We start from the raw sequence: 21,604 nt of genomic DNA, 5'->3' as shown, positions 1-21,604 counted from the left end.
GGAACATGACGGGTGCAACGACGGTTTTTAAGAGGCCAGCATCAGGGGGTCGAGACAGAGTTGTCATGTCGGATAAGCTATTTTCCAGTCAAGCTCAGTCTTGAAAAACTCAAGAGCAGTCCAAACATAGACTCTCGCTTGTTGTTTTGATAAAGCGCAGAGCCAAACCCAGACATGAGTGGGCACCTAGACATTTTCGGTTTGGGAGAACGACAGGTAAGATAACAAGTCATAACGTGAATGTTATCTTTTTTATGGAAAGACAAGGAACCGGAAGACGACATCGTCAGGCCGTTTTCTAATTTTAAGTTGGGAAGAACACGGAGAAATGATATGCCAGTTGGACGCGCAGGTTTTGAACCTAAAATAAATGTTGTAGGAGGAAGTAAGGCGAGCGAACAGAGACATTTATACATGCGTAGCGACTGCGTTTATAGTGACATGCAACGGGTATATTTCATTTCGACTCACCAGCCACTTTCATGAGCGCTTCTCCAACACGCTTTCCCTATATGCTTTTGTAGCTTCCAATTTGCGCCGTTCCCTTGTTGACTCCAATGTATGCTATACAACCAATTGTCTACCCATCGAGCACGCCGCTCTCCTTGAGAGACCGGAAAAGCTCCGGTTCCAGGAACTTGCTAATTGTGACATCCTCCGCAAGACCCTTCCTCCTTCTTGTCTTGAGCACGAAATCGCGTGCCAGTTGTTGTGCAGTTGCGGGCTCGAGCGGCCGGGTTGTGATGTCTTTGTCAAGAGGATCGCCGGGAACGATGGACCAGCGGTCGAAGACGAGAGAGAGGGAAACTTGGCCTTGGGTGTGAATCTACGTGAAGTCAGTACATGTACTCTAGGTCATGTCAGTGGATATGGAATCTGTGTACGTACCCTAAGATCGGTCTCGAAACCGAAAGAATCGATGACCGGAATAAGACCACGGACGTTGTAGAGCGGAGTACCCGCAATGGGCCCATCCTGCAGGACGTGTCCTCTCCTACGTGCTAAGACTGTGTACAAGCTGCTCTTGGTGTCTGCAGGACCGGTCATGCTGCAAGAATATACCGGCTCCATCAGCCTAGGACTCGCCATCAGGAAACTGGAGTAACAAGCTCGCCGACTCGTAGGGATGATCTGGCCACCTCCACGGAAGATGGCTTCTGGCGCAAGCTCAACATCGGTGATGCGGAACTTTGTGTTGCGAATTGGCTCTTCGCAGAGCGGGCCTTCTCGGGTAGCCCAGCTGAAACCCTGTCGAAGTGTGTCCCGGACTGAACGCAGAGTCTTGCCGTCGACCTCTGAGGGAAGTGTGTCGTTTTGTAGGATGTTGGCACCCATATCGTCGGGCCCGAAAGCCCAGATGTTGCGTGAAGCGAGCAAGTCGTATCCGTAGTTCTCTTCGAAGAACTTTCCAACTACTCTGACGGGATCCTTGATGTTGACCTTTCCAGCCTCGATGTCTTCCGCGATACCTGGGTCTAGCGGCTCGGCAATCATGGTAAGCTTGTTCTTCTTGTTCGGCGTGAGCGCGTAGCATTTGATGGCCGACATCTCAACGACCGTCTCACAGAATCTTGTGACGGGATCTGACACCTTGATCTCCATGTCAGCGTATAACCGACGGAGATCGTGTAGGACACAGTCCATGTATAGCTCGCCAGTACCGAGAACAACGTGCTCTCCCGATTCTTCGACCTTGGTTGTGATGAGCGGATATGACTTGTTGATCTTGCGCAGACCGTCAAGCATCTTGGGTAGTTCGGAGGGGTTTATGGGCTCGACGGCGACCTTGAATACGGATTCGAAGAAGTGGCGGATGGGTCGGAAGATGTAAGCGTCTTCGTCTTCGGGGAGTTTGGTGGCTACAATAGTCGCCGTCTTGACTATCGAGTTGTCGACACCGCCGAGCAGCACCCAGTTACCTGCCGGAACACCACTGACGGGGATGTTGTATCTTGACTGCGCTATCCATGTGTCCGTAACCGTCGCAACGACCATATCTTCTTCATCCTCAATCGTGTAGCCTTCACCAAGTACACGCACCGACTGCGGCGAAGTTGCGGTACCACTCATTACGCGGCCTAGTGCGGTGAACGATTTCGCGTCTGTCGCATTGAAGAGCTTCGTAACGTGTATCACTAGAGGTCCGTTCTGATCGCACCTTTGCATGGCTTCAGCGGTCTTTGTATCCAGTGGTCCAGTGTAGTGTCGTTGTAGTAGTCGCTGTGCTCCTTCTTCAGGCGATGGAACGTGTTGGGTGATCATGTCTACGAAACCCAGAGACGGTCCAAAGTACTGTTGGCATACGAGTCGCATCAGCTCCTTCGCGTCTGTCTTGTATTCGGATGGCTTCAGTCGGATGCCTAGTGTGTCGAGCGTGTCCTTGAGGTCATCCGGGCTCTGGCTAAGTGTGTGTGAGTAGATCTTGTAGACAGGTTCCAGAATCCAATGCACAAAGGACCGTTGTGAGCCCTCCTCCTGCCGCTTGCGACTGAATTTCCGGCTCTCAGGGTTGTAAAAGATGTCGCCCCAAAGTCGCATTGCGAATTTGTCGATATCCAGGCCCTTCATCGGAACGCCGAATCCAGGCAGCTTGGATGGGCCAGGGTAAAAGTCAGAGTACATCTTCGCGAAGGACTGGATGGTGAAGCACCATCGCATGCTGGAGCAAGCGAAAGCGACATTGCCTTTCTCAGGGCTTACCCGTCTGCTCTCGCCGCGTCCCGGGATGGTGTTTTCGATGACCGTGTTGACTTCCTCAATTACGTGCTTGATCTTGAAGTATGCGTCGCTGGGTGGGAGCTTAAGTTCGAGGATCAATCGGTCCATCTTGTTGACTACAAGTGTGAGGGGCAGATCTTCCAGCACCGCGTGCTTTATAATCTGCTCTGTGTTTACTTGGACGCCCTCAACCACGTCCACCACCAAGACTACTCCGTCGACCAGGCGCAATGAGGCGGCAACTTCGTCGGCGAAGTTTACATGTCCAGGGGTGTCGAGAATGTTGAAGAGATGCGACTTCAACTTGGTGTTCTGGAGGACTAGGCTCATGGGTGCGGCCTTGATAGAGAGGCCTCGTTCGCGTTCGAGCACGTGTACGTCGGTGTATCTCAGCTGTTCCTCCCGCTTCTTTCCCCTCTTGTAGTCCAGACGATCTTGGATGTCGTGTGTCTCCATGACCAGCATATCCATGAATGCCGTCTTTCCATGGTGCAAATGTCCAGCGATGGCGATATTTCGTATCTGATCGGGGAAGTTCATCAAATCCGTCAAGAGCTCCCTTGAGTGGTGCACCGGGGGCAAATCTGTCTCTTGAATGGTAAACTTCTTCTGCACTACGGGCGCGATGATGGGCTGCGCCAGCGACTGCGTGTCTTCCTCGTGCACCAATACTTCGACATCTGGGCCATATACGTCGGACGCGGAAGGGTAGTATTGCTTGTCTTCATGGAGGATTACGGCGTTGGATGGCCCTTCGTCCACCTCCATCAATTGCTGATCATTCGTCTCGGGCTCGTCCTCGTCGTCAAGGACATAGGCGTCTGCTGCCTCGCCGGTGCTCTGGACATCGTCGTCGGACTCGGCCTCGCCAATAAAATTTCCGAACCTGTCACAAGTCAGTCGCGTAGTATTTGTGCAGCGAGCGGGGGTGCTCACTCGTCGTAAAGGTCATCCATGGTGGCGGTATGGGTGGGTATATGCGCGGTGATGATGCGCGTCGAGCTCGAAGCTGTCGCAAAAGTTCAGAGGGTGGTTCCGCGGGCTAGCGTTAGGCGGTGAGAGCGGAGGTGCCGGTCAGCCAATGGGCCTTCGAGGCGACGCAGGGACGAGTTCTTACCCTGGCCGCCGTTGTCGCGCCAGGCTAAACTTCAAAAAGATGTCCCTGCTGTAATCGGGGTATTTGTTCAAAGGCACGCCTGTATACCCTCTCTGCACTTTCCACCCGCTTTCTCCCACGTCCAAGATACCCAACATGTCGTCCCTCCCCCCAGTTTACATTGTCTCGGCTGCCCGTACGCCTACGGGCATGTTTTTGGGGTATGTTTTCCAGTGAGAGAGAAGAGGGGCAACGCCAACTCACGCGACAACAGCTCCCTCTCGAGCCTGAGTGCTGTCCAGCTGGGCTCCCACGCCATCAAGGGTACGTAGGCTTGCTATAATTTGAACGGCATATCAGGCTAACAACGCTATGCAGCTGCTGTTGAGCGCGCTGGTATCAAGCCCACCGACGTCGAGGAAGTCTTTGTTGGCAATGTCCTCTCCGCAAAGTACGAAATACACCGAATGTTTCGGGGGATTTATACTGACAAGCCTCTAGCCTTGGTCAGAACCCAGCCCGTCAGTGTGCCATTGGCGCTGGCCTCCCCGAGTCGACCGTCGCAACCACCATCAACAAGGTGTGCGCCTCGTCCATCAAGGCCCTCATTGTTGGCGCGCAGACCATCATAACCGGCAATGCGGACATTGTCGTCGCAGCAGGCACCGAGAGCATGTCCAACACCCCCCACTACCTCCCCAACCTGAGGACCGGCGCCAAGTTCGGAGACCAACCGCTGGTCGACGGTCTGCTGAAGGATGGTCTGACCGACGCATACAAGAAGGAGCATATGGGTCTGCAGGGTGAGGAGTGCGCCGACGACCACGGCTTCTCTCGTGAGGACCAGGATGAATACTGCATCCGCTCCTACAAGAAGGCCAACGCTGCGCACGAGGCTGGCTGGTTCAAGGAGGAAATCGCCCCCATTGAGGTCCCTGTAGGACGCGGCAAGCCTCCGGTCGTTGTTGACCGCGACGACGAGCCCAAGAACGTAAGTCGCCGCCTTTGTCATGTTCACTAATCGGCACTTTCTTACTCATCACTCGCAGTTCAACGAGGCAAAGACCCGCACACTGAGGCCTTCGTTCAAGCCTGGAAACGGAACCGTCACCGCCGCCAACGCTTCACCGCTCTCCGACGGCGCTGCTGCTCTTGTCCTTGCCTCTGAGGAAGCTGTCAAGAAGCACGGCCTCAAGCCCATCGCTAAGATCCTCGGCTGGGGTGACGCTGAGCAAAACCCCTCCAAGTTCACCACTGCTCCTGCGCTCGCCATGCCCAAGGCTCTGAAGCACGCAAAGGTGGAACTCTCCGCTGTCGATGCCTTCGAGATCAACGAGGCCTTCAGTGTCGTTGCCCTCGCTAACATGAAGATCCTTGGTATTCAAGAAGACAAGGTCAACCTGCACGGTGGTGCTGTCGCCCTCGGCCATGCGCTTGGTGCTTCCGGCGCCAGGATCACAACTACATTGCTCGGTGTACTACGGGAGAAGAAGGGCAAGATTGGCTGTGCCGGTATCTGCAACGGTGGTGGTGGTGCCTCTGCCATCGTAGTTGAGTCGATGCAGTAGCTGTCCCATCACATTAATGACGACGCGTAATGCTAGATATGAATCAAGATAATTATACGTACATCACGGGCCAGATCTTTACACCCGCCTGCAACAAGCATATATATTTCCAGAGTTTGGTTAATCGTCTTGAACGAATCATTGGTCGAATAGTTGGTTTCAGACGGGTGGAACACTGCGCTCGCTTCGGAAAGCGCCAACACCTGCGCGCAGCATTGGCCAGCAACCGCTCTCCTTCATCCCAACCTCCATCACCACGCGTTTCAATGCGTCAACAGCGAATCACATTTCGGCAACCACGGCAAATGCCTCAGGCCATCAATAATACCCGTAGTCTCCGCCACGTATCGACAAGGATGTGCGCTTCTGTCTGTTTCAAGCACCTATGTCCGTTCACCAACGGGCCATCCGTCCCATTTCTCATGAAACAGCGCACGTTTGGTTAAACATCCGGGCAGCCTTGCCCAGCGCTATCGATCCCCCATCATACGTGCCTGACTGGTTCCTGCAGGTCCCCTCAATGTTGCTAACCGGAGATCAACTTGGTCCGTCTATAATTCCCGTGATGTTGAAACCAAGCCCATGTGCCTAACGGGAGATGTACACTCTCCCGCACTCGTCTAGTCAGTAGACGAGGCCCTTGGGGCGAATCGATGGCTGCCATGTCCGGGACGTTGGCACGGATCCATCTTAGGCCTGCATATATAGGTAGGTCGTCCCTTTTGGACCATCTGGTACCTGGTTACATTGCCATCTCGTACTGCCGTCTCTTCAGTTCTTGTGTCTTTTTTCTTCACGCGTCTAGTACGCAGTCACTCATTACTATCTTCTTTATCTTTCCGCGTCTTGAAGATGCGTTTCTCCACACTCACTTCGGCTGCGGCCTTTTTCCAACTGAGCATAGCTGGCTATGTTCTCGAGGATGACTACATGACGGACTTTTACGGGGCCTTTGACTTCTTTACCGGACCCGACCCCACAGAAGGCTTTGTCCAGTATGTCGACGAAGCTACGGCAAGACAGACGAATCTCATCAACTCGTCTACTTCAGCGATATCATGGGGCGTGGACACACAGAACCAGACTCCAGAGGGTAGGCCCAGTATTCGTATCGAGAGCAAGAAGACGTACGATAGCGGGTTGATTGTGGTGGATGTCGCCCACATGCCCTTTGGCTGTGGCACTTGGCCAGCGTAAGTAGACTGGACTTGATATAGATTTACGTCGCTGACATGTCGTAGCTTTTGGACTACCGGTCCCAACTGGCCAAAGAACGGCGAGATTGATATCATCGAAGGCGTGAACGACCAGACGAACAACGGCATGACCCTCCACACAGGCCCAGGTTGCCAGATTGGCGAAGACACCACTCAATTCGCCGGTTCCGTGACTACGGGAAACTGCGATGTCGCTGCCGAGGACCAGTCAAAGAATGCAGGATGCTCCATCGAACACCCCTCGACCAAGAGCTACGGTGCAGGCTTGAACGAGATTGGTGGAGGTGTATACGCGACTCAATGGACCGCCGAAGCCATCAGTGTTTACTTCTTTCCGCGCGACTCCATTCCGGAAGACGTTCTCGGTGACAGCCCAGACCCCAGCGGATGGGGCAAACCTGCTGCCAAGTTCGCCGGTGCCTGCGATATCGAGAACACATTCAAGCAGCAGCAGATTGTCTTTGACACCACGTTCTGTGGACAATGGGCGGGCAGCAGCAGTGTTTGGAACGCCACGGGCAGTTCTTGCAGCAAGAAGGCATCAACATGCGAGGAATGGGTACGGGACAACCCAGAGGCTTTCACCGAGGCATACTGGACGATCAATTCGTTGAAGGTGTACCAAGACAATGGTGGATACGGCTCTGCTCCTCAGCCCTCTTCGGTGCCAGAGCAGAGCAGCGCTGCCTATTCCCCTGTCCCTGTTCCATCGGAGACGCCTGCCGTGTCTTCTGACATTCCCGTGCCGTCTGGATACCCTGCAGTCCCAACTTCGCTCATCACCCCCTCCGTATCCGGTATCTTCGCACCTATCCCGACGAGCGAAACACTTTCGGTGGTCACCTCTGCGCCCCCCAGCGCCCCAGTGGCCTCACTTCCTGCTGACGATGCTTCTCCCAGCATTCCGTCTGAAACACCAAGTCCAATCGTCGCACCAACCACGCAGATCAACGCGCCAGCTCCAGCACCGACAAACAATGGTCCTATGTCCGGTTTCCAATGGCCCAAAGGTGGCGGAGGTAGTGGCGATGGATCTTCCAACGAGACGTCACCATCAACGACACCTGCCGCGTCGCTTCCTGAGAATACTAGCAGTCCTACTCAAAACTCGAGTGGCGCAGTAGCCGCTCCCAGCACCGCACAGAGCATTGCTCAACCTTCAAATGTACCCGCTGCATCTCAAGCACCTGCTGCGCCCGCAGTGCCTGCTCCAGCGCCCACCGATGCTATCAAGGCCCCTCCAGCAGACCCAGCCGCTCCCACCGTCACAGACACCGTTCAAGCCATACACACAGTATATGAGACGGTGTATGCTACCGTCACTGCTGGCGCACCAGCCGAGACACCAGCACCTGCTGCCGCTGCCAGAAGCGCACGCATGGCAAGACATATCAGGGAGCACAGGCAGAGGCTTACAAGGCATCACGCAAGGCACTAAGCGGTGCTAGATGAACGACGGCGATGGTTTTACGAGTCACACTGGTTGTTGACTTGGTTGGTTGGTTGGGTGGTTGGACATGGCGCACATATACCCCTGGTTTCTTTGTATATATCTTTTGAACATTGGCAACAATACATTTGGATTTGATCTGCATATGTTTTCTTACTGATTGCTGTGATGTGCTATGATCAGCTCGTTCTGAGGCAGACGAATAAGCAAAGCTTGCCACTAAGTCAACGCAAACAGTGTAAAAGGAAAAAACTTGTCTCTCCATGGGGCAAATACAGTATCCAAGGTTCCTATTTCGTTTTGCTCCTAGAAGAGAGTTGGACGATACACCCCTCACGTTCGCTGCACGCCCACTTGCAGCTGCTTTTTGCTGCCCTCATCCGTACGCTAGCAACTGTTGTTACACCTAGCGAGGAGAAAACAAAAGACCGCGAAAGCAATGGCAAAAAGATAGCAAGCAGAAAAGAAGCAGTCGCAGGAACCGCAGCCCTAATTAATCGCCTGCCCCACAGCTAGCTAGCTAGCTCACTATCTGCATCGACAACGAGCACCAAAAAATGGCAAAAAGAATGTGGACGCTGTGGGAATTGAACCCACGACCTTTCACAAGTTACGCAGAAGTATGCGAAGCGACTGAAGTTGAATGTTAGGAATGAGTTGCGAATGAGTGGATGTTGGTGGTGTCTTACAAATCATACCCCTAGACTTCGGATTGTTAGATATTGTGTTGTAGAGTTGGAGCGAGTGGCAGCTTACCCAAGCGCCCGATTAGGTAATCGATGAAGATTTTGGGACCCGTGTAATATATATTGTTAAGCCATTGTAGGTGCGAGTGGAGAACTACCGTCGAGACGCTGCTCAAAGTGGGGTTGAGGGTCGGATTCTGGAAGGTGGGGTAAGGTACAATTCCGACGTACCTCGAGAACAAGCTGCTTGGTATGTTATTACCTCGAACACTTTGGCATTCGTTACTAACTAATTTGGTCACCAACGCCCCTTTGCAAGTAAATAGAATATCGCCTCAGCATAAGTAGATGATCTCCCTCGTGCCTTCTTCCTTCAAAGCATTCTGACCCCGTTCATCCATGTTACTCATCTTCGCAATACCAACGCGTCGGAATGCTCGGTAACGACCTTCCTTACCCCCATTCTTATTTGACGTATACGAAATCGAGGCTTCGTATTTCAGCAACAAGCAGTAGAGATATCCGTCCTGCTTCCTCACTGTCCGCTCCCCATGAGCTGCTGGCATACAGTACATCTGTGCGTCGGGTCGAAAGATGTCCACGTCAGAGTCTGGAGCGTCGAGGTAAATGTTGGTATACTCTTTTGGTCGCTTTGGTTGAGGCTCGATCTTTAGACGCCAAGCAAACGGCACTCTACGCGAAACTGGCAATTTGTACAGTTCTATGCGGCGGAGATGGCGAGGTGCAAGGAGTAGTCGACCGGCTGTGACCATCCCAAAGGGGTTCTTTGGGTCGGCTAGGCTGATGCTATAATCTACTGCTTTGAAGAGCAACTCTTTGGTAGAGTCTGACGGCGATCTGTAATCCGTGACATCGTTATATGTGACGCCGTGTGGACTGTCAATTGAGGCCCAGGAGAACGAGGGACCGCCTTCTGGGTGTCGTCGGGCGGGGTTATCGAATGCACCGTCGCCTCTGCACGCTTCTTTCACGCACCAAAGCAACTGGCTCTCAAGGTGATTGCTCCAAAGTCCGGCGACGTATTTCTGCCCGGGCTCCGTTTTGAACAAGGATTCCTGAAATAGCTTAGCGACACCAGCTAAGGCGATGAGCTTGTCTTCGAACTTGGTAAGCTGCGTCTGGGAGTACGTCTCCACAACCGTTTTCCATAGTTCGTATGTGTACAAGTTCCGTAAGTGTAGGTCTGGGTCCAGGATACCCTTCAGCCGCATCTCCCGCGACGCACAGCCAACAGCGGGTGTCAAATGTTTTAAACGCCTTGTTTGGACGATAGCCAGCTGCTCATTAGAATGGTTCTCGCTGCTTTGAAACTCACAACATTCCCATGCAAGTTGATTGTAACCGAAATGTAGAACCCGTGGCGATAGCAAGCGCTCCTGGAAGACCCAGGCTCGTCGGTTAACGGGGGCCAACTCCACCAGACTCTCCCAAGCGGAGTTTTCAATCACTGTGCATCTCGTATAGGCATCCAGTTCTGCGGTGGCAGCTCTCTTCGGTACGAGGGGGTTATCTTCAGGGTAATACACGTTGACGTTGTTCTCCCAGAGGTGCTCGGGTCGCTCATCAAAGAACAATCCCCCATTTCCGTCGGACGAAGCAGTTGCGGAGATGTTCAGGAAGCCCTTTTGGTACACAGTTCCCATGTATCTGCTTTGCTCGAACCAGTCTTGTAGCTGATCCTGTGCCCTCGAGAGGGGTTGTCGAATACAAAGTGAATCAATCCATATGAATCCGACCTTGTCTAGGCGTGAAGCGAACACAACTGCGTCTCGGAATGTTTTGGGCAGCTCCTGGAGTCTGATGCCCTCCGTCTTGAAGCGTCTCTCAGTTTCAGATGTCAGCCTTAGAGGAATCACGCCGGGTATCGGCTTGCCCCAGCAGTGGCTTAATGTGACATATCGATCGTCATCGCGCCTTGACCTGATGCGATGATCCCTACCGCTCGTTGCTTGCAGGCCTAGAGATTCTGCTGACTCCACCAAACGAATTCTTGCATTTCTTGGGTCCTTAAAACTAACACGCAGCTCTTGCAAGTCTAGTAGACGACGAGGATACCATCTCTCGCCAGGCGCTTCCCAAGACTTTGCGCATTTGCACCTCTTCATCCACGTTTGTGACGTGTCCAAGAAATCGTTCGACGTCTTTTGGCGAGGAGCCACATGAGCTCTGGGGTCTACATGTGTCAGTAAAGCATCATGTGAAAGGTCAGGGAAGCAATACCAATCTTGGCTAGGAGAAAACGACATTCGCGGCCCTTCCCAAGTATAAGATCCAATGTGAACTCATATCCTTTCGAACCATGAGGCGTTTGATGTACTTTCTTCAGGCAAGCCTGGACAGTCACAGGCTGATCTCTCGAGATATCAGTGTTCTGGCTCAGCATATGAGCAAGGTGTGTGCAGATTGGACAATGTATGCCGATTGATTGCCGGAGCGTCTTTGTGGATTTGTGGTGCTCAAACCAAAGGTCTGGGGCGCCAGTGAAGATAAAACCCGTCCGTCGGGTAAGCATGCTGGTGCATACTTCGCAGAGCATATTGAAGGGAGTTGTAAAGAGTTCGCTGTGATGGTATGTGCAGGTGGTCTTTGTCTGGAGTATCCAGGTACGTGATGTGCTGCACTTTACATACGTCCGGAGTCACCATCATTGTAGTGGATATTACAATGTAGGCGCTTAGGTGCTGTAATCTAGGGTTGCGTGCTATATACGTCGCGGCGCTTCGCAGCTCCCAGCGGGAAAGAAACCGCGCGGCTCTGCCCGGTCGGCGCGACAACTCTAACAATAGTGTCCTTTGCACCTTACCTAGGTATGCTGCATGAGCTAATCTAGGCGCCTCTCACATAATGTTTCAAAGTATGAACCACATCATCTCCATGACTTTGGAAAAGCTTGAACTTTACAACGGCGTACAGAGCTCGAGCCTAGGCTATCTCAAGACGCGTGCGCACGTGCCTGGAAGGCGGCTGTTGAGAAAGAAGACGTCTGGTTATTTTACCAAACAGATATTTGCCATCAAAGATAGCGGGAAACGACCAAGGCACGTTGCGCATAGGTTTGGAGCCCCAGACAACTGTATCGATGAAGAAGGGCGCTGGTGGAGGTGTGAATTCGCTGTTCGCGACGACCCTATCATCTTCGTCCTCCACACCTTGCTACTAGGAGGCTACATGAACATTTTGTCCAAGGTTCCAAAACCTAGGTACTTCTTACTCAGTAAGATCGCAAGGCCTTCTTTCTACCTAAGAAATAAGAATACTACGTGTGTAAAGGGCAACCTAGAAGTCTACAATGTTGTTAAATTTTTCCGATCTTCTTATCATTTATCAAAGACGACAACCGCGCCATTGAGACGACATACTTGAATGAGACCAAGCTCATTACTTGGGTACCAGGAAGCCCAGAAAATCCCTCCACGGATGCATGGCTCCGTGGGGATGATACAGGAGGTGCTATCGCAGTTCTAGGCTGGCTGGAGTCCTGAAGCTAGGATTCATTGTGTGATCGGTGGGAACGTCCATGAAATGGGCTGTAGCTTGAGCCCATGCTGAACTGGTGGTGGGATCTAGCAACCGTGACGAGGGAGACGTGTCCATATACAAAGAAGCGATTGAGGTCAGTTTGGGCTGGACGCAGTAGGAGTAGTACGAAGAGGCCCGTCTTTGATAAGTTACATTGAACACCCTACCTAGGTAGATAGAGGTATACATTGCCATCCCTCTTGTCAGCACATCACCGTAAGATCTCATGAATACCTTTAGGTAAGCCTTCACCAAGCACAAATTACAGAATAACGAGCTTCGTCGTAGCGCAAGTCTGGTGATGGCTGTGATTGGCTTAGTGCTACGATACAAAGCCGTCACGAATCACGACTCCACGCACCGACCACCCCAACCACCCTGTCCACTATTACTACCGGGGCTCACACGCGCACAGCTCGCCAGCGTACCCTCACCGTCTAGTTTCTTGTCACCTGACCTTTAGCGTGCCAAGCATATCTGTCTATATATTCCAGCTCGCTCCCGAATCTAATAGGGCATACTTACCTTCTTGCGATTACCCAGCTCAAAGATTGGGTTAATCTGAGCGTCTGGTCTGCATTGCACAACGCGGTACTGGATTCTCACGAGCTTCCTTCGGGAATCTCGGCGGGGCAATTTTTGCTGGTCACACGTCTGTGTTGCTTTTTCATTGACGACGTCGCTTTATGCGGTGTCTTGAGGAAGAAGAGTTGGGTTGTGTAGCGAGAGCAAGAGATTTTTGGTTTGTTGTGAGCGCTGTAGGACCGGAAGGTTAGGGGTACGCGTTGCATTGCTTGTTTCGCCTTTGCCTGGGTATTCTTGAGCGCCGATGGCTTCGTAGCACCAGCCTCTCGCGCACACGTTCCTGAGGATCGTTGGGTCACTAGGTCGCCGCCAACCGACTGCGGAATATCATCCCTAGGTTCGTGTCACATTGGTGTGTCGCACTGCGCTCAAGCGTTACTGCAGTTACCGTCCTGCGCATCTCGACAGAATGTTGAGTGAGGTCACTCGTGCCCGGTGTCACTACGCTGAAGCAATTCTCCGTCGTCTGCTACTGGATCTCCAGGGTGTTCGTGGGTAACATGTATTTGCGGTAGTTGAACTCATCCACTGCGAAGCGCAGGAGCCTAGGCAGCAGTATGATCTCAGTTACAAACTTTTCTAAGATGATGCGGCACCCGGTCCTTGACCCTCCCACGTCTTCCACGAAGCACATGTCTACGTCCACGCTAATAGTCCATCAGCGCTCCCGCCATCCTCCGCTGGTACTTCTCAATCACCTCCTGGCATCTTACCACCACCCCGGCAGCCAGCACTCGCACCCTCTCGTCCTCCTCGCTCCCCGTACCTAAGCCTTCGAATACCATCCTCACCCAAGTCTGCGTCTCTATAAGCTCCTTGCCTTGCTCCGTAGCTACGCGCTCCTTGTTCTCGTTTGTTTCAAGCAACATCAAGAAGCCGAACAAGACGGCGTTCAGTACATTCTTATCCTTACTCGCAAGGCCGCGCACCGACAACAGTAGGTCCCAGTATTCGTGCGTCATCTGCGGTAATGCGAGTGTGTTCGGGCCAGATGCGTTCAGTAACAATGACAAAGTCTGTAGAAAGGGAGGGAGGAGGTGAGTAGACGCATAGATCGAGTCGCTATTCGCGCGGATCTGGAGCCACCAGCGACCCGTGATTGGAAAGAAGAAGTTATCTGCCACGATCTGCGCAAGTGCGTTGGGTATTGGCTTATGGCGCTTCTTCTCGACTTCCATACGCGAGGAAAACGTTCGGACTTTCAGGATATTGGGGCCGCTGAGCTGATCGGCTGCTTGGCTAGCGATGGGTGATAGCATCTCACGCGCCATGCTGCTTGAGATCCTAGCTACTGTAGGTGCATTGCTTTCCTCGGCGTATATTTTGTGGAGGTGTGGTGGGAGCTGTTTGCTGGGGAAGTCTGGCTTTGCAGGTACCAGGGGGTCGGTTGATGTGTCCTTCATTCCTGCCAATTCACGCGCTCCAAGACCGAGAGTTGTGAGCATAGCGATGCGTTGTTGTAGACTATAGTCGCCTGAAAAGAAAGACCGAGCGAACCATTGCGCCATTTGCGCTGGCTTCGCGAGAAGTACGGCGATCAAAGCTTGCTGCCGTTGTTGCGCGAAGCCCTCTAGCTCTGAGTTGTCTTGTAAGCCCGTAAGTAAAGTGGCCAATTCTTCGAGATGATCGGTTACTTCAGTTCCAAAGTTCGCTTTACGTCGAATTAGGGACGCCGCTGTGGCTAAAGCGAGTTCGTGGCGATCGTAGTTCTCTTGATCTCGTAGCCCTGCGATAAGATCTCGTATATAGACGGGCGCAGTGGGCTTGTTGCGGTTGATAGCCGTCGGGTCGTCTGTGTCATCTTCCGGATCGGAGTCTGGCTTCTCGTACACCATCAGGTCTGCATCTTCATCATCAGAGTCTGACATGACCTCAACGACCCACGGGCCTTGTATCTCGGTGATCGCCGGCGCTTTAGATACTTTGGGTGTTGGCTTGGGCTTCGTCTGGACTTTCTTTGTGGACGAAATGTTCTGACGTTTTGTCTTGAGATCCTTGACTTCTCCAATTTTGTCGTCGACCTCAGTGAGACGTTGATACCAGCTCGCTTCTTCTGCTTCCACATCCTCTAACTCGAACTTGAGCTGAAGATCTGGCTTGTCCACCATTTTCGAGATCGCAACGCCGACTGCGATACCCAAGAAGCGAGCCCGTGTAGATGCCGCACCTATGCGATTCGACATGCCGTTGACATGATATGTTGACTTTGCCATCATGTTGAGAAACATGGGCTGCGAACGCTTTACGTAACCACTGCATAGTGCAAGAGTCTGGGCAAGAGCTGGTCTTTGTCAGTTGAGTACAAGCATACCGTGTAGATATTACATACCTTCTTGCTGAAGTATAGGCGTATGTCTGATGTATACCGAGTCGCCAAAAGTCTTTATAAGGTTCTCAAGAAGATTATGTAATTTCTCTGCAGGTTGTTAGTTCCAAGTCGCCACAGGTGTATGTTCCAGACTGACCCTCATCTTTTGCTAGAGCAGCCAAGACACTGCGCCGGGCCAACAGAGACTCGTCAAGCGCAGGTATTGTCGATCGAGTAAGGGATGAAACGAGATGCTCTTTCAGAACGTCGTCGTCCTCGATAAGTGTGTGAAATAGCGCAGCAGCAGAGGACACAGTGCTAGAGGCTGCAATAGGCCTGTCATCTTTGCTAAAATTGTCTGTAAAGAAGTACTCTTTAACCACAAAAACGGCTATTGCGTTGAGGTATTTCCGCTGCTCAAACGTCTTCATTTGAGACAGAAGGTTGGTGAAGCGCTCTATCGAGCCAAGATCAATCAATGTATCGAAGAGAGAGGTTATAATGCGATCTATGCTGTCAGAGTGGATCCAAATAACTAATGCGCTGACGTACCAGTATAGCCCAAGCTTAGTGCCTTCGAACATAGCTCTACAGCGGCGGCGAGATACTCCTCGCTATTCGAACTGTGCTCGAGCAAGATGGCGATGTTGCGTCCTAGCCATGCCGCATATTCCTTACCATCGGCTACCCAGTTAGTTTCTCCATACGTCTTATCATTCTTTTTAAGTATGTCTTCAGCCTCTGCTGCGATTGATAGCAGACGACCAGACGCGACTTGCGCGAGGTACTCTCTCCAGATGAGTTTACTTTGCACTGGGTTCTTGCTGAATGCTATGACGTCTTGTAACACGAGGTGGGATGTTTGTTTATCCATTAATATATAGGATAAGACATCGAGGGTATCTGCGATGTGCTCGGCTGTATTCCGCGCTTCGCCGGGAGCCTTCTTCTGACGACTGTCTGCAATGAGCGTACGAAGCCTGGTGTTGATGTGTCCGAGTCCTGTAGGGTTTCGGAGTATTTTTGCGAGGTTTGAAACTTCGGCTGAGCCTTTGATAGTTCTCCAGTAATTCGGGATGGTATCGTTAATCAGTTGGTGCGCGATGCTTGCATTCAGTGGTTCCGGTAGCAAGAGGCTAAATCCCTTCGTAGTAAAGTAATCCAGAACGGCATTGACTGTCTTGCGGCTAGGTTGATTCTTGAGCGCTTCAAGTGCAGAGTCTGTAGAGTTGACAGAAACTGCATCTTCTTGTATGTTCAGGCTCTTGACTTCTTGAATGAGAGGTTCGGAATTTTTGACCTTTTTGGTGGATACGGCTGTTAGGAAGTCTGGCATGTTGCTGAGAAAATATTATCTGACGTATGAACTCGCACCAGATCGACTGAATCGTGCGAACTGGTATGTCCAACTATGTCTGTGAACAACACGAAAGGTACGCGCGCGATGAACCTTACCCAATCGGTGTTTCCTTCCCCATGCGCAGGCCCGCAGTCTAGCGCCTTGGCGGGCCGTCTACACTCTGATGCCTACAACCACAGTTCGCTCCACTTGACTCTCCCCACGTTCATCTCCCACACATATCTACAGAATGGCTGTTAGTGTAGGTGACATGAGTGCGGCATCGACAAGTAGCCCGCGGGCACGATGGTAGGCTGGAATTATGGAAAATGGTGAAGCTCTTTACTGATATCATGCGATAGGAAGTACCTGGACAACTTCCTTACTCGTAAGGGACCATTCACAGATGAAGACGCCTTCATGGCTGGCGAACAGGTCATTGAGTATCTGAGCAATCTCAAAGTTCTGTAAGAAACTCAGGTCTTCTGAGGGTTAAGAAATTACAACTAACAACGTGCAGTGTCATGTATGTTTGTGCCAAAGCTTGATGACAAGAGATAAACAACCCTTCTTGACATCTTTGCTTACCAAGTTCTAGTGGAGCCGGCGGTCTGGGCTGCGAAATCCTCAAGAATCTTGCCCTGTCTGGATTCAAAGACATCCACGTTATTGACATGGACACCATTGACGTCAGCAACTTGAATCGACAATTCCTCTTCCGAGCGTCGGATGTAGGAAAGTACAAGGCTGAGACCGCTGCTGCGTTCGTCGAAAAGCGTGTGAAGGGCGTTAAGATCACTCCGTACTGTGGCAAAATCCAAGACAAGGACGAGAGCTACTACATGCAATTCGGACTCATAGTATGCGGCCTGGATTCCATCGAGGCAAGACGATGGATTAACGCAACACTTGTTGGCATGGTGGATGAGAACGACCCGGATTCGATGAAGCCGTTGATCGATGGAGGAACAGAGGGCTTCAAAGGTCAAGCACGTGTCATCTTCCCAACTATGACCTCGTGTATCGAATGTCAGCTGGACATGCATGCTCCTCGCGCAGCAGTTCCTCTTTGCACACTCGCCACCATCCCACGTCAACCACAACATTGTATCGAATGGGCACATATCATCGCCTGGGACGAGGAGCGCAAGGACATAACTCTTGACACTGACGACCCAGAGCACATTACCTGGCTGTTCAACAAGGCCTCCGCCCGCGCTAAGGAGTTCAATATCGAGGGCGTTACCTACAGCATGACGCAAGGTGTTGTCAAGAATATCATCCCCGCTATTGCGAGTACGAATGCCATTGTAGCGGCCAGTTGCTGCAACGAGGCGTTCAAGGTGGCAACGAACACGGCGCCCTTCATGGGGTTCCCAGGCACAGACAACTACATGATGTACACCGGTGATGACTCTGTATACACGTATACCTTTGAGCATCAGAAGAAGGACGACTGTCCCGTCTGTGGCGCTGGTAACATTGCTCGTCCTCTTCAAGTTCTTCCTGGTATCACCCTGCAGGAGTTCATCGATGGACTGGCGGAGCGACCAGAAGCGTATGTGTCCCCTCCACACTCATCCTCCATTGTTCCTGAGGCTTTTTATCGTATACTGACTACCACAGTCAACTCAAGAAGCCGTCCATTCGTACCGGCGAGAAGTCGCTCTACATGCAGCTTGCAGGTCTCGAAGAGCAAACACGTCCTAATCTGGAGAAGAAGATGGTCGATCTTGTTGAGGAGGGCGAGGAGCTGCTCATCACAGATAGGAGCTTCCCGACACAGTTCAAGTACAAGGTTGTATGGGCGTCCAAATAAGTCTTGATGCCTATTAGCCGCATCAAGCTGCTTGTCCGTAATGAGCTGGCCGAATGATCTGCGGTACGCGTCGCGCCCAATATAGAGACCTCGTAATGGCGCATGTCCTGTACATCAATGCCATGTAGTAGAAACGAACAATCGCATCCTATACAATCATGAGTCTTGAATATCCATAAATGTACAACTGCAATACACATGTTCCACATGGCCCTTATTGTACAACAGCCTGTTTCTTCTCCACGCCACTGACCTCGACTGGCCCCTCATCCTCGAGTATCTCTTGCCCGAACGGCTCTGCGTCCCCATCAGGCACCCTGCGGACCTTCAAATGTGCCTCGGCTCCAAACATGCCCACAACGCCGATCCTGTGCTCAAGAGGTCCCCAAATCTTGACTGGCGGAGCCTCGCCCTTGAACAGCTCCCTTCCAGCATGTATCAGCTCGTTCGCTGCAAAACTGCCCTTGGCGTACTTGGGCTCATAAGGCACGCGGTCCCACTCCTTCTTTTGCAGGCGCAGAAGCTGCTGCTTCATGCTGTCTGAGATTGTTTCGCCGATACTCACGTCCGCAAGGGAAGTGGGCATTGATTCGTCACCACCAGCGTTCTTTCCACGCTTCTTCGGGCCACCGTCGCCACGGTTGTTGCCTGTTGCACCAGCACGTTTTCCACCTGGTCCTGGTCTACCGCCCTCTCGGCCGCGTAGATTGGGGCCACGCACGTTGGGTCCACGAGCAGGCCCACGAGCAGGTCCGTCAACTGCTTGACGGGTTATACGCAGTGTGGAGGGGGCGCGGACCATTTGGCCCTGGGGAGGGGTCGAGCCGCGGGTCGTCGTTGGGCGTGCTGTGTTGCGGGCGAAGCGGGGGTTTGCGTCTGGCTGCGCATCGGCCGGGGCAACGTCTTCGGGGATGAAACCATCTTTGTTGACCGGAGTGGAGGGCGAGCGGGGGTTTCGTTGTGCCATCTGACCGCCTGGAAAGGAGCCTCGAGCGAGTGCGCCGGGCTGGATGCGGCGATTTTGGAGGGAAGTGATCTGCTTGAGAGCAGTCGCTTGTCGAGCTTTGCGTGTATTTGGCGCTGAAATTTGATCAGCATTGACTTAGTAGCGCCATTGAGCGTCTTGAAGGCGTACGGTGGGCTGGAGATGCGTCGCTGGGTTGCTCTTCCAGTTTCTTCGCGGTGCTGTGGAGTGCCCTCGACGGGCATTTAGGCAATGCTGCTACATCTCCTATTAGTGAGCGCCTCAAGGCACCCATTGAAGGGCACATGTGTCGCTGAGCCATATTGTGTGGATGGCCGTCTTCGATGCTGTCACCACAAACTCCAAAGTTTCGAGATCGCGAAGTCTTGGCGGACAGAGATCTTGCCATATGGTCCTCCGCACCACGTGCTCCGTCTCTCACCTACGGACTTTATGGACGTTGACAGACCTTCTTTCTTTCCACGAAACCGATCATCTCATCTTTAACGAGTTGCGCTTTATTTTCGAAAAATCGATGTTTTGATCGCGAGCGCGTATCTGTCGCCTGTGTACAACGACATCCTCAACTAATCCATCCCAACCCATCTACATTGCCTGATCGCCCAAACAATCGACACTCATTCTGGTCTCACACTAAAGCTGCGGTTCTACGATATAATACACCGTTGCTTTCCCCCTCAACTGTGTTCTGATCGGACGCTTCATCACACAAGACGATAACAGGCGCGTATCGTAGCCTCGGCCGGCCCTGCCATCAAACGCGGTCCTTTGTATTCGCATTTCCCCGGGAATCCTTTCGTTGCGTTCGCATATTTTGTTACATTCTTTTGTCCTCAAGAAAACGTCATTGCCATGCTCCGACGCGCCCCCACCACGATTACGCTCACACAGGCCGACATTGAGCAGTGGGAAGCCAGTCGCCAACGTAAACTCCACGAGGCTCAGCAAAAGCTCGAGGCTGAGGTGGCCGCAAACCAATCCACTTCCGACGGAAAGTCTAAGGAGTCCAGGCAGAGGTCTACAAAGGACCGCATCATGGGTGGAAGTGGCCAGGGCCGCTGAGCAAGTCTTTACAAACCATCAGATGGTTGACATGAGCCTTTGCCTTTTTTGACATCCTTTGCGCCGATCTTATATTACGCCTGGCATTCTGCTTGATTACCAGCAACGCTCAAAAGCTATTTTGAACGACTGTTTTGGCTTGCTTCTGTATCACGACGGTCTTGCGAATTTCTTCGGCGTTTTTGGCAGAGACACACAACTGTGGATCACCATTAACGGTTTTGGTGTGTTGAGTTTCCCCAAAAGCGGCCTCATTATCTCTCCACTCACATGTAATAGGCCTCCTACGTCTGTCCGAACCATTATACTAGAAAATGTTGGATTATATATAGGGTCGGGAACTGATCTCCCTTTTGGAGCCACTTGTAAGCAGTCATAGAGGTGACGAACGTTGTGATTTGACCAACGTTGAAGCAGACTGAAAATCTCCAAAGTCCTGTCTGCTTATTTCAGCTCTTTGGCGAGAAATCATCAGGTTGGGAACATCGATAACCTGTCATCCCCTAGTAATGACATGGATGAATCATGAATTGTCTTGTTCTCACTGTCCTTGCCAAATTATTCACTTCTTCCGATGCCTGTGAAAGTTACGCCTATTGCATGCTTCAGATCTTACCGACGCCAGTAGTAGTAAGTGAGGATGATAGCATCTACACGATTGATATAGTCAACGACCGGAATACTCAACAAGCCCCATACACTTCTACTTTTGTATAGAAGAAGCGGATAATGACACTCAAGTCACATTTAAGCGACATACTACTTTTGCCCTCTCAATAATACGCAATAAACCAATAGCATTTCTCAGTGTCAAAATATGTCAACGAGGCGTGCCGTCCCGGAGCGCCTGGACCCTTCCAGCAGGCTAAAAGTTGCTTTTTTGGCGACACGGGAGGCCAGAATCCCTCACCGACCCTTCGACTCAGCATTACATATACAATGATTGGCATGCATCCCAGCGAATGTCCCGTATATACGATCGCCCAAGCTCTCGGTAGCGTATCTTTGTGGTACAAGCGATCTGACGCCACGAGCCTTTACGTACTATGCAGTCGGGTAAACCTCCTCCCTACCGCCAAGCCTAACCCATCAGCGATGGCTAATTCTTAGATGACCACCTCCCCAAAATCATCATAAAGCCATCGAGCCGTGTTATAGAATCACAATACATGCATAAGCGAACGCGATGCGGCTCGTGGCTAGTAGTTCCAACATCCCGTTCGGACATTGA

The 21,604-nt window shown here is 51.9% G+C and overlaps 7 protein-coding genes across 7 annotated transcripts; 4 read left to right on the top strand and 3 right to left on the bottom strand.

Moving 5' to 3' along the window:
* Window positions 1–580: 580 nt before the first annotated feature.
* ALTATR162_LOCUS7558 (uncharacterized protein) lies at window positions 581–3,674 on the bottom strand (the record flags this gene model as incomplete). Its single annotated transcript, XM_043315186.1, has 3 exons — window positions 581–826; window positions 889–3,604; window positions 3,655–3,674. 3 exons carry the CDS (start codon window positions 3,672–3,674, stop codon window positions 581–583), a joined length of 2,982 nt encoding a protein of 993 aa, XP_043171121.1.
* A 296-nt stretch (window positions 3,675–3,970) lies between these two features.
* ALTATR162_LOCUS7557 (uncharacterized protein) lies at window positions 3,971–5,382 on the top strand (the record flags this gene model as incomplete). Its single annotated transcript, XM_043315185.1, has 5 exons — window positions 3,971–4,035; window positions 4,089–4,138; window positions 4,193–4,265; window positions 4,316–4,805; window positions 4,864–5,382. 5 exons carry the CDS (start codon window positions 3,971–3,973, stop codon window positions 5,380–5,382), a joined length of 1,197 nt encoding a protein of 398 aa, XP_043171120.1.
* An 852-nt stretch (window positions 5,383–6,234) lies between these two features.
* ALTATR162_LOCUS7556 (uncharacterized protein) lies at window positions 6,235–8,037 on the top strand (the record flags this gene model as incomplete). The annotated part of the gene is made up of 2 exons (XM_043315184.1): window positions 6,235–6,575; window positions 6,624–8,037. 2 exons carry the CDS (start codon window positions 6,235–6,237, stop codon window positions 8,035–8,037), a joined length of 1,755 nt encoding a protein of 584 aa, XP_043171119.1.
* A 1,033-nt stretch (window positions 8,038–9,070) lies between these two features.
* ALTATR162_LOCUS7555 (uncharacterized protein) lies at window positions 9,071–16,504 on the bottom strand (the record flags this gene model as incomplete). The annotated part of the gene is made up of 5 exons (XM_043315183.1): window positions 9,071–10,929; window positions 13,627–15,141; window positions 15,190–15,276; window positions 15,326–15,676; window positions 15,721–16,504. The coding sequence occupies 5 exons, from the start codon at window positions 16,502–16,504 to the stop codon at window positions 9,071–9,073; spliced, it is 4,596 nt and encodes a 1,531-aa protein (XP_043171118.1).
* Window positions 16,505–16,757: 253 nt separating this feature from the next.
* ALTATR162_LOCUS7554 (uncharacterized protein) lies at window positions 16,758–18,326 on the top strand (the record flags this gene model as incomplete). The annotated part of the gene is made up of 5 exons (XM_043315182.1): window positions 16,758–16,816; window positions 16,870–16,974; window positions 17,028–17,033; window positions 17,106–18,065; window positions 18,134–18,326. 5 exons carry the CDS (start codon window positions 16,758–16,760, stop codon window positions 18,324–18,326), a joined length of 1,323 nt encoding a protein of 440 aa, XP_043171117.1.
* A 214-nt stretch (window positions 18,327–18,540) lies between these two features.
* Window positions 18,541–19,612, bottom strand: ALTATR162_LOCUS7553 (uncharacterized protein; the record flags this gene model as incomplete). The annotated part of the gene is made up of 2 exons (XM_043315181.1): window positions 18,541–19,406; window positions 19,462–19,612. The coding sequence occupies 2 exons, from the start codon at window positions 19,610–19,612 to the stop codon at window positions 18,541–18,543; spliced, it is 1,017 nt and encodes a 338-aa protein (XP_043171116.1).
* A 551-nt stretch (window positions 19,613–20,163) lies between these two features.
* On the top strand, window positions 20,164–20,373 carry ALTATR162_LOCUS7552 (uncharacterized protein; the record flags this gene model as incomplete). The annotated part of the gene is made up of 1 exon (XM_043315180.1): window positions 20,164–20,373. The coding sequence occupies one exon, from the start codon at window positions 20,164–20,166 to the stop codon at window positions 20,371–20,373; it is 210 nt and encodes a 69-aa protein (XP_043171115.1).
* Window positions 20,374–21,604: the final 1,231 nt, after the last annotated feature.

The sequence above is a fragment of the Alternaria atra genome (assembly GCF_907166805.1).
Source record: "Alternaria atra isolate CS162 genome assembly, contig: 28, whole genome shotgun sequence".
Taxonomy (NCBI): Eukaryota; Fungi; Ascomycota; class Dothideomycetes; order Pleosporales; family Pleosporaceae; genus Alternaria; species Alternaria atra.
Note: the sequence above shows the minus strand (reverse complement) of the source record. Positions and strands in the feature narration are given on the sequence as shown.